The 11,229-nt window shown below is 51.6% G+C and overlaps 1 protein-coding gene across 2 annotated transcripts; it reads right to left on the reverse strand.

The window, feature by feature from the left end:
• Positions 1-881: 881 nt before the first annotated feature.
• On the reverse strand, positions 882-7,831 carry Plekho1 (pleckstrin homology domain containing O1). 2 transcript variants are annotated; one of them, XM_031374860.1, is made up of 6 exons: positions 7,606-7,831; positions 7,358-7,504; positions 4,050-4,190; positions 3,358-3,462; positions 2,705-2,806; positions 882-1,721 (listed from the first exon to the last, which is right to left on the reverse strand). In XM_031374860.1, the coding sequence occupies exons 1-6, from the start codon at positions 7,630-7,632 to the stop codon at positions 1,017-1,019; spliced, it is 1,227 nt and encodes a 408-aa protein (XP_031230720.1). In that variant the 5' UTR covers positions 7,633-7,831; the 3' UTR covers positions 882-1,016. The 2 variants fall into 2 exon arrangements, with proteins under 2 accessions (XP_031230720.1, XP_031230721.1); XM_031374861.1 differs by having other exon boundaries at positions 7,358-7,480; positions 7,606-7,748.
• Positions 7,832-11,229: the final 3,398 nt, after the last annotated feature.

Consider the following 11,229-nt stretch of genomic DNA (forward strand, 5'->3'; position numbering starts at 1 on the left):
TAAACTTAATCTTAGAAAAATAAACTCAGTCTGCCATGGACGAACCTTCGAGGAAGCCAGGCAGGCGACGGTGTGGGGTGTGGGGTGTGGGGAGAGCCGTTCTGAAGCTGTGCAGTGTTGGGAGGGCGGAGGGAGGTGGGCAGGGTTAGGAGCCCTTGCTTGGCAGAAAGAGGAAGCTGGGCGCAGGTCTGTTTTCCCCTCCTTCCCACACAGCCTCCATCACAAGCCAGTTTCATTCTTAGTTTAGGCCTGCCACAGGTCAGCTGCTCCCCAGTTTGTGTGTGATTCCACCCCTGTCGGAGGACCAAGCTGGTCCCACCTATTCAAGTTTGTATCTTCGGATCCTCAGCGGGAGGGAAAGGGAGCCCTTGGATAAGGGGAACAGGAGGCAGCCCAGCCTTACCGGAGAAGGCACAAGGGCCTCCCACTTAGGTAACCACCATGCGCTGAGCCTCAGCCTCAGGGAGTGCGACCTTAGCGGCCCTCTCCTGAGGTAGGTACACGCACCTTGGTGAGAAGCCTGTGTTTGGCTGGGAGGCTTTAATTCCACATATCCTCCACAAGGCTCGGGTAAATTTCACTTCTCTTATGGCATGGACAGGTGGCACTGGCCCTGTGTCCCTAGAACTCAAGTTGCAGAGCTGAAATTTCAGCCTCAGAGAGAGAACCTGGGACATCTGAGGAAAGCTTGCCCATTCTAACCCAGACGCCCGTGTACATCTGGGACCGAGCCTACTGTGCCTGGGGGGTGGTGGCCTATGCAGAGTGTAAGGCCTGCCTATGTTATTCTTTGTACAGATGAGAGTTCTAGACTTGGGCCTCCAGGCTCAATCTGACATGGGAGTTGACATGGGAAGTTGGTAGGAAAAAGCCACAGTGGGTGAGGCATCAGCAAAAGCAATGAATTTCATTTTTTTTTTTTTTTTGGGCTGAGGTAAATAAAAAAGCTTTATCCTGCAACATTTGGAGATAAGGAGTCTGTGCCCGCCCCCAAATTCCAGATCTGCTCCCCTCTTTCACATCAGGCTCTTCCGGTATTGACTGTGCTGGGAGGTCTGTCTGAGGTGGGAGTCCGGGGTCTGCAGGTCCATCTGCCTGTACAGGTCTCTCAGCTCCCTGACTTCCTGCAGCACTCTCTTTGCCTGGCTCCAGTTGGACGAAGCCTCTCCCAGCAGCCTTTCTGTCTCCAGCAGCAGCTGCTCGGACTCAGAGTCCGGTGGAGACTGTGGGGGGTCCTTGGCCTTCCGCTTGCCATCTCCCAGTCCCTGAACCTCTGCCAGTAGCTCCTGAGTCTTCTCCAGTTTCCTTGCTACCAGGTCCTGGATCCGGGACAGCTGCCCCGGCTGGGAGGGGACAGGGGCTGGGGATTCCTCAGCTTGAAGGTGAAGAGGGCGGGCTGGGGCAGTGTCCCTCTGGGATAAGATCTCCTCCAGGGAGGCACATCGGCTCTTCTCTGTACTGGGTAACTTCTTCAGTGCTTGTGGGGTGTAGGGGGCTCCCTTGTCTGGTTTTTCCCAAGGCCGAGAAAGGCTGCTTGCCCGGTGTGAAGAGGGCTGAATCCTGTCTGAGTCTGCTCTCCGTCGACTGCCAGTCAGCTGGGCCACAGACTTATCCAGATCAACCCGAAAGCTCTCAGCACAAGAGGCTGGCTCCTCAGGGGAAGGGTCTTCCTCTTGGATCAGGTCTAATGTTAGCATCCCGTCTGAGGTAGAGGTCGAAGCCTGGGAAGGAGATGTGGAAGAAGGTAGTGAACGAATAATGCGAGCCGTGGTCCCCTCTCTGAAGGGCCCCCTCCACTCCAGCGGAGACCCCTCCTCTGCTGTTTGATTCCTTTGTTTTGGTTTTCTGTAACTTAACCTTTCCTGCAGATTGTCTGCTCTCTGCTCTGCTACAAGCTTTGCAGGGAGTGTCTACTTCTGTGCTATAGACTCTTATGCATCATAGGGATGGCCCACGTACCACAGTAAGACCCGCACAGACAGATGGAGAGAGGAGGATGCTCCTCTGTCTACATTCTCTCCGCCACACCCCTTAGCTCTGCTCTGATATCTGAACTCTGAATCCTTGCCTTGTAACGAACTTTGTTGCCTTCTTTTTTATATTTGTTTTTACTTTGTGTATACTGGGTGCTTTGCCTGCAGGCATGTCTGTGTAAGGGTGCCAGATCTTGGAGTTATAGACAGTTAGTTGTGAGCTGCCATGTGGGTGCTGAGAATTGAACCTGGGACCTCTAGAAGAGCAGCCACTGCTCCCAACTGCTGAGCCATCTCTCCAGCCTGTTGTGCCCTTATTTCTTAAGTATTGTCACGTCGTAGAAGGAATTCAGTATTTTCTATGCTGTCGCACATGCGCTCTTGTGACTGTTCCCTCAGAACCACTTTCCTAAAGGCATCGTCATAGCCCCACTTTTCAGAAAGCCCAGAGACCATGGGTCCCCTAGACTTGGAGCAAGGCTGGCTGACAGAAACCACTACTTCACTTAGTAGAGGGTTTGCTGTGGGGTGTGTAGCACTTACCGTCACCCGTCAGAGTGGCTGGCCACCACACAGCAGCGCACATCATTCTGAACACAACACTTCTGCTTTTCACTGTCCTAGGGGTATTTCTCATTTCCTCAGAAGTTTTTGAGAACAGAGATGTCTGACTCGTGCTAGGTGCTGAGTAAGTAATTTTGATTTAGAGGAATCAGGCAAGTTTTACATACCACAGCCATGAGGTGTCCCCGGGTTGGAGGACGGCGGGAGTGTTGGATTTTTGCTCTGTCTCGAGTAGGGTGGGCAAGATAGCTGTCCTCCTCAACGGTGACCTGAAGAGATGCACTGTGAGTCACAGGGTTTCTTTAGGACTCTGTCCCAACTGAGCGACCCCTAACGTGTCTGGACTGGGAAACAGGACACCCCACCACCTGCTTCTGAGCAGGGTATAGGTAGAAGGATTTACTGACACAGTTGACCCAGGACTAGATTAAGCATTGTGAAGTGTGTGTGGGGTTTGAATCAGCAGAGAAAAGGCTTAAGAGAGAAAATGGGGGTGGAGGGTCAACACAACAGGACCTTTAAAGAAGCTGAGAAAGGTCAGGACTTAGTGGCACCCTCCTATAATCCCAACACTTGGGAGGCAGAGGCAGGTACATCTCTGAGTTCAAGGCCCTCCTGGTCTACAAAGTGAGTTCCAGGACAGCCAGGACTACACAGAGAAACGCTGTCTCACAAACAAACAAACAAACAAACAAACAAAGGCCAAGAAACTGAGCTGGGGAAAACTAAAGGGGCCCCACAAAACACCCCTCCTCATCTAGTGAGCCATAGCCTGCTTTCCGCCTTAGCACCCACCCCTGCCCCACAGCAAGCCCCTGACCTCATCCAAGATACGGTTTTTAGCTCTGGTAATGGCAGAGCTCAGGGCGTTGATCCATGACTCCTTTTCTTCAGGACTTACTGCCAGGAAGATGAGGTTGGGTGCCTGTGAGGGGAACATTCTTGTTTTAGCTAGGGTTTTACAAATAAATTATAACCCCCCCCCCAAAGAAATAATCCTCTCATCCCTTCACGCCCAGCTCCTGGAAGGAGAGACCCTACTTCTGGGATCATCAATGATGGAAGGAACCCGAAGTCTGTTCCTGCAGAATGCACAGGTTGTTTCAGAAAACATGGGGGTGGGGGAGGAGCTAAGAAGATGACACTGGAGACAACTAGGGGAGGTGTGAATGCGCTTAGATCTTTAAATGTCTGAGGATACAGGGTGTGACAAGCATGGCTTCCCGGGCTTCCCTTGAACTTCAGACACTCATCAGGGAAGAAGCACCAATAATGTTTCTCCCAAGAGAACATGTACATACACACAGTATGAGGGAAGAGGGGAAGGGGAGGGAGGGGAAGGGGGAGGGGAAGAGAGAGGGAGAGAGATTTCTTTATGGCTGAATAGGTTATAGGCTGGCCTGCCTAGGGGAAAGGAAATGGTCAGAATATTTTCCAGTTAAATAATAAAAGCCAGAGGGAGAATAACTCTGGGCCCTGCAAGCCAGGGCTGTAGAGAGGCGGGGGGCCTACCGTGGTGCCCGGCTGTCTGCACCGGGCCAGGGTGAACTTGCTGTGATTTTTCTTGCTCCTGCTCTTGGATTTCCGGAGCTCTTCGCACTTCTCATAGTCACTCAGGTCAAACACCTCCTGACTATTTTTCTCATCTTTTACCTATGGGAGGTTGGGGTGTCATGAGGATAAAATTACCCTGCCTCTCCTCCAGAGGAAAGGGGAGGATGACGGCAGGAAGCCACCCCACCTCAGGTGTGTACTTGGGGGATGGGACTGAGATCTGAGTCCTTGTATGGGGTTCTGTTTAACCCACTCCCTACAAGCTACCATCCCAGTGCCTCCCTCTACCCATGACCCTCCGTCTCTGAAGGACGAAGCTTACAAGTCCTTAAAGGGACGCGGAGAATGGGCTGCTCTGATCATTCCAAGTAAGGAAGACAAGAGTGACCACTAATACTCCAGAGGAAAGGGAAAAGGCAGCCAACACCTGGAAGGGACAAAGGGCTACCTCTGGCCTGAGGGAATACTATGGTTCACGGAGTGTTCCTTCCCACCTGCTCTACATTAACGTCTAATGTAGAATGTGACAGGAGACTTCCTGGTTATCAGGCTATCCCCTTCTTCCACTTGGTTGGGGGATATCCCAGGAATGGACTGGTCATGTTTCCCCAGGAAAAAGTTGAAACCAAGTGAGCGTGTATAAGGAGGTCCATGGCTCCCCTGGGGGACATCTACCAGCCCGTGGCCGGTCTGCCCATCCTTCTGAATTGCTGAGCACATGTGCTGTGGGGGAGCCTGGGGGAAAATTCATCATTGCCATTTGTTTGGCAAGATTTGGCTCCCCAGGGTTCCCCCTTTCTAGGGCTCCCTGAGGTGTGGCTGGGAAGAGGTGGACCTGAGACAAGAATCACTCCAGAACTGTTCACTGCAACACAGGCTGCAATGTGGGATGATTCGGCAAGCTCCTCTCCCCTGCCTTTCCCAGAGAGACTATCAGCAGAGGCCAGAAAGCTCGGAGAGGAAAGAGCAGGGTGTGTGCAGCCAGGGGAAGGGACTCACTTGTTCTGTTTTCCCAGGGGAAGGGAAGGGAGCTTGCCTGGCATGGACAAGGCTGATAAGGCACTGTGGGAGTGAGACACGTTGACAGAGGTCAGGAAGGGCAAGGGTGGGAGGCTGGGTGAGGTAGGCAGCAGGATAAGTAGATGCCAGTGCCCAAGAAAAGACAGACACCCTGGCACCTTGCTCTCTATTGTATCCTGTCTCTTCCTTACACCAAATTCCTAATGTCTCATTTATGACTACATCTTCCAAGTGAACCCTTCCGTCTCACAGCCCACAGATGTACTAAGCATTGCTTTCAACCTAATTTCCTCTACCGTGAAGTCTCCCTAACCGATGGAACTGTTCCTACCTCTCTGGTCCTTGTGCAGGTCGGTGAAAGGATGCCCTTGGAGAGTTAGGAATGACCCACGATACCCACGGAAGGGAGACCTTGCTTTCCCAAGAAAGGGAGACTCAAACCGAAGGCTTAGCAATGTTTCCTTTCTTTTTTGTATTTGCATCAGCATGTAAACTGCAAGTACACTGTGCTTTTGGGTTTTACATCTTCAGCCTATTGCTTTGCTGCTGCTTTTGTTTACAGGCCGAATAAACAGAGTTTCTTGGCAGCTTTGCCCTTGGCCCAGACCCACCGGACCACGGAATTGGTTCTGAAGAAGGGTCAGTATAAGGTGCGGTTCCCTCTTTTCCACTGCCCTTCCCAGCAGGGGGCATCTGGCCCCAGGTCTAGTCAGATGCTCCTGAGTCAGAGGCCAGCGGACACTCTAGGCTGAGGTCATCCTCTCCTCTCTCTGCTCTGAATCCCTCCCTCACACACAGGTTTATTAACAAAGTAACCATGCACGTTTGTCCCCAGGTTCTGCCTTTTAGACAAACACAAGAAGGGAGAAAGGCCTTGTTTTGTTTCTGTAGCCCTTCACTGTCTTCTGGTTTCCCCTTGGACATGTAGGAAGCCCTTCCTGATTGCTAACTACATTTCCTGGCATTATGAAGTTTGGGGAAGACAGGAGATACACGGTGACACTCACTGCTGCTTTTAAAATAAACAAAAATAGAAAGCAAGAGAATCGTGGGGGGAACTCTCTGGAGGATTTGAGAGCAGGTAGTAGTGATCCTCAAGAGCAAACTCTGTCAAGTCTTTCCCTAGCTTGCCCCCAAGCGTCTCCAACGGTTATGTTTCGGCCCCTTCAAGAGGGACCCACAGACTCAACAGTCCGTTTAGTTCCGTTTGTCTCAGTAGACTGCTTTCAGATGAGTACCTCTCTCGGGCTGCAAGAGTATCTGCTTCAACACCATAAAAGGCTTTATTTGCCCAAATACAAGGGCAGAAAACAAGTGTCTAGTGACAAAAGCAGAACAGGTTAGAGCTAAGGGAGAACTTCCCACTCTGTTGGTTTTGGGTGAGGGCACACAGGCAAGGAAGGAAGGGCTAGTCGGAAAGGGACATGACTAGTCTACCATGATCAGATAGTCACAGGGAGGCAAGTTTAGTTTCTCAGCATTCTTGTTATCGAGTCAAGAGTTAGAGCTTCACAATGAGGGAGAGGGGTCTGGATTCCACGACCTGGCTTTATATACCGACCCCATGTGGGCTGTGGTTTCCTGTTAAACTACAGAGCCAAAGCCACGGAGACACACACACAGGCACTCACAGTCCTAACTCCATCCCCCCTGTCTACAAATAAATGGGCAGAATATGAGTTCCTTGATTTTTTTTTTCTTCTTTTTACCCTCTAAGTAGAGTGGAAGGTGAGGAACAGCATGCTAGCTCCTACAAAAACCGGGCGTTCACGGCTGCTCTACCCCTGGTCCCAGAGACTACTTCCAAGTTGTGTTTTCTGTGATTTAGGGAGACTGTGCTACTCAGGGGACCTACATATGCCCCCTCCCCCCGGCAGGAACGGAAAGGGTGGTGTGCTGGGGTGGGGGAGACAGGAAGGGTCGAGGGATAAGAATACCAGTGTGTTTCAACAGCAAATTAAACAAAAACAAAAACAAATCCACCCAAAACCCCCAACAGTATTTTAGGGGGCCAGAATAGAGCGAGAGGCGGCAGACGTTAGAACTTCTGAGAAAGGTGTCCGCAAAGGCACATCAAGTAAGTAAACTCCTAAATCCCACTCAGGTTCTCTCACTCGGGGGTGACTTTTTTTCTGCAGACACAGGACTTTTGCGACCCCCTGAACTTGCAGAGATGGAGGCGGGGCAAGCCGGAGAACTAGCCGGTGTGGGGCCGGGGTCCCGACGGTTCGAGCCAAGGCGCCTACCTCCTTCTCGGAGACGTAGAGCTGGTCGCCTTTCAGCACCACATAGCGGTTTTTCCAAATCTCCCTGAAAATCCCTTTCCCGCAGAATTTCCGGACCCAGCCGACCTTCTCGGGCGCTGCAGACTGATGGTTTCCATCCGGAGGCCCCTGCCCGGGGCGAGACGAGGAGCGGCGGCTCAGACGGGTCTCCGCGCCCTCCCCGCCCCCCCGCCGGCCCCGGCCCCATTGTCCCCGCGCCGCGCACTCACCCGCTTGCCGGAGCCGCTCTTCTTCATGGCGGGATCGGGCGGCCGCGCCCGCTGCTCGCTCGGCGGCTCGCGCTAGCCGCAGGCCGGGCCCCCGCCGCCCCCGCCACCCCCGCCGCCCATGCCCGCCCCCGCCGCACGGGCCCCGGCCACCGCCGCTGACGTCGCGGGCTCCAAATGAAGGGCGGACCGCGGCGCCGCCGCCGTGCGCTCCCCGCCCCCCGCCTTTGTTTCCGACCCGGCACCCGGCGGAGGCGCGAGCGGATAACCGGGAGGCGCGGCGGTGGGGGCGGGCCCGAGGCGTGGCGAGCGGGATGGAGCGGAGGCGCCGTGGGAGAGCGGCCGCCTCGGACCCTCAGACTCTGGCTGGCGGAGCCCCGGGACTCTCCACTCTCGACCTACTCCCGGGCGGACGTGAGCGCCCCGCGAGGCCTGCGGTAAACACGCGTGCGGCGGCGGGGAGGACCGGAGGACGGCCCGGACCGCGAGCCTTTCTGAGCCCTGTGTTTCTGATGAGGCTTGGAGGGAGCCCAAGTTTGAGCCCAGCTTTCCTCACCACTCCTGGGTCTCTGTTCCCCCTACCTGGTCAAAGGAGGATCAGCTGACCCATGAAAGCCCGTGAGGACCCAAGTGTTGTCTTTTTAGGTTCAATTACTAGCAGACAGTAAGCTAATAAACCTATTACCTGGTGTATGGTAAACACAACCACCACGAAATGAGTAAAGCTCCCTGGCACAGAGCAGGGGAAATAATCTTTTTCCAGCGACGTCCAAGATGAAGTGTTGGTAAGTTTGTGGTTTGAGGCGTGGAGGATGTTTGGGCTTTTTTTGGGGGGGGGAGAGTTTATTAAGAAAGACACCCCTTCTCAGATCCACCTTGCTTCCCAATCCTGTAATCTCACTAGCCATATAATTGATTTCTATTTCAGGTGGATACAGAACTTTATGCTTTCAAAATGCTCTTATTTTGGCACTTAAAAATGTTGAGTACCATTTTGTAAGGCATATAAAAAAATGAGAATATTATCCCTTGGGAAAAGATCAATCAATCCAGCACAGTGAACCACTTGACATGCTCAAACTGAGACGCTGCTGTTACACGAGTTAGCATAGAGGTTTTCTAACCCCGCTCTACCTTTTAGACTTTGTACACACACAGCACCCCTTCTAGACTATACCCTCCCCATCTCAGCTTGGTACTGCCCTGTTTAAAAAGCAAAGAAATGAGTGAGGAAGGCTTTAGGAGGGAGCACAGGTACTAGCATGAGGACACAGCTGAGGAATTAGCCTAGCTCAGCTTTTGGGAATGTGTTGGCTGGGCAGGTAAGTATGTTTCGGATTATTTTGTCTTTATTTTTTAAGACAAGGTCTTACACAGCCTACGCTGCTTTCAGACTTGCTACAAAGCCAAGGCTGGTCTCGATCTACCAATCCTCCAGTCTCCACCTGATTTGCCAAGTTTAGATAGGGGCTGAGGGCGTGGCTCAGTGGTAGAGTTCTTTGCCCAGCATTCAGCAGGGCCTCTAGCTTAATCACCAGCATTCCAAGAAGGAAATAGAAAGATAGATTTGGCTCAAGACAGAAGGGATTCATGATTCGCCTCATCTCCCTCTTCTCTGGAGCTTTCATTTAGTCCACAGATACTAGAGTCCCTCCAGTGTGCAAGACCCTGGGCTCTCTGTGCAGCACCAGACAGGAGCCAGTGCTTTGTGAAACATCAGGCGGAGGGACTCGTAAAAAATAACCAAAGTAATTTTCAGATTCTGGAGCAGATGCATGTGGGCTGCAGAACCTTCTCTGCCTGTCTGTGTCTTGAGACGTTACATAAATCTCTGGCTGGTGCCCATCCCTCCTGGCTCCCTCCTTCCCAGTAACCTGAAATATTAATGTTATAGTCCTGACCTTCCCCTCCCCTTTGCTTCATTGCCTTGACCCTGCATAGTGCTGTAAGCCAGCTGGTTTGCTTTCAAGCTGGCTTTTCTCACTGAGTGAACCTCATGACACCTGCATTTGGATCTAAGTGGGACTGTTTTTAGAGACCAGTGCTTAAGTGAGAAATTGGAATAGCACTTCTGGTTCCCTTTACACATTGTTATTGCACTCAGTGAGCATATCACACACACACACACACACACACACACACACACACACACAAATAACTTGAGCTAATCTCTCTAGGGAGATAAGATCCTTCGAGGACTTCTGTGGCTTAGCATGCCCACCTGTAAGAACATCACCGATAGCTGTGCTCAGCAGTTAGGGGGATGAGCAGAAACTCTCAGAGGTAACATATTGTGAATTGCTATTTGTAAGTTTACTGGTTAGAAATATCTGAGCTGACATTTAAAAACAAATATCCTTGACTTTAAAATCCTATTTTAAAAATGGGATTTGTGTTGTGACCAGGGCATTTTAACCTAGGGGAGAGAGTTATTAAAAACATATCTCCTTAACTAAAATGTTTTTTAAATAAAATGAGGCCAGTAGTACTAGAGTTAGCTCTGTAAATATTGTCCTGGATTTAGTCCTTACTGTCACCTGAGGAAGGCACTAATTATCTTCACTTCATGGAGGGAGAAACTGAGCCAGCCACAAAGGACTAATATGTCCAGTATTGGTTATGTAAATGTGACAAATTTAAATGATGCTAGGGAATACTTATCAACATATAAGTTAAGGGGCTGGAGTTCAACAGTTAAATGTGCTTGCTGCTCTTGCAGAGTACCAGAGTTCAGTTGCTAGCACCTACACTGGACAGGCTCTTAACTCCGGCTCCTGGAGATTGGATGCTCTTTTCTGGTTTCAAGGGCATTCACACCTGCATGTGACACACACATACATGAACGTGATTATCTGAGGACACTGATTTCCTGCCATACTAATGCTGTCACTGCTTTCAGGAAGGGCAAAACAGACCAGAGCTTACATCTGCTTGCATAATTAAACATGCTCTGGATACAGGCTGTGCCTTCATTGTTTGTCTAACACCATCTTACCTTATGAATTCCCATGAATGAGCCTCAAAGAAATCAAACATCACTCACATCTCTGCAGATATGGATTCCTATTGCAACCCCACATGGGTTCTCAATGCCACAGCAAATGGCTCTCCGAAGAAATGAGTGTGAGGGATGAGGTAAGGGGACAAGGGGCTGTGTCCCCTGAGCTTTGGTCCTGGAACCTTGACTGGGACAGTGGAAAAAACAGACACAAATGGGTCTAGAAAAGCCTGGGCTAGATGGGCTGTCTGCACTCTGATGGACAACCTGGAGCTTCTGGGGGAGAGGTTAGCTGGTCTCCATAGGTCTGCATGGGGGCAGTCTCAGGCTGCTCTCCATAGGTCTGTATGGGGCAGTCTCAGGCAGGTCTCCATAGGTCTGTATGGGGGCAGTCTCAGGCTGGTCTCAGTAGGTGGAGTCTGTCTATAGGGGGGCAGTCTCAGGCTGGTCTCAGTAGGTGGAGCCTGTCTATAGGGGGGCAGTCTCAGGCTGGTCTCAGTAGGTGGAGTCTATAGGGGGGCAGTCTCAGGCTGGTCTCAGTAGGTGGTGTCTATAGGGGGACAGTCTCAGGCTGGTCTCGGTAGGTGGTGTCTGTTTATAGGGGGGCAGTCTCAGGCTGGTCTCGGTAG

Source organism: Mastomys coucha, unplaced genomic scaffold, assembly GCF_008632895.1.
Source record: "Mastomys coucha isolate ucsf_1 unplaced genomic scaffold, UCSF_Mcou_1 pScaffold16, whole genome shotgun sequence".
NCBI classification, from domain to species: Eukaryota; Metazoa; Chordata; class Mammalia; order Rodentia; family Muridae; genus Mastomys; species Mastomys coucha.

Excerpts from the sequence above, each read along its gene's own strand:
- Plekho1 (XM_031374860.1), bottom strand. The coding sequence starts at position 7,632 with ATGAAGAAGAGCGGCTCCGGCAAGCGG. Across the intron at positions 3,463-4,049 it reads GCAGACAGCCGGGCACCACG|GCACCCAACCTCATCTTCCT; the intron begins GTAGGCCCCCCG and ends TTCCCCTCACAG. Across the intron at positions 1,722-2,704 it reads GGGGACACCTCATGGCTGTG|GCTTCGACCTCTACCTCAGA; the intron begins GTATGTAAAACT and ends TCTCCTTCCCAG.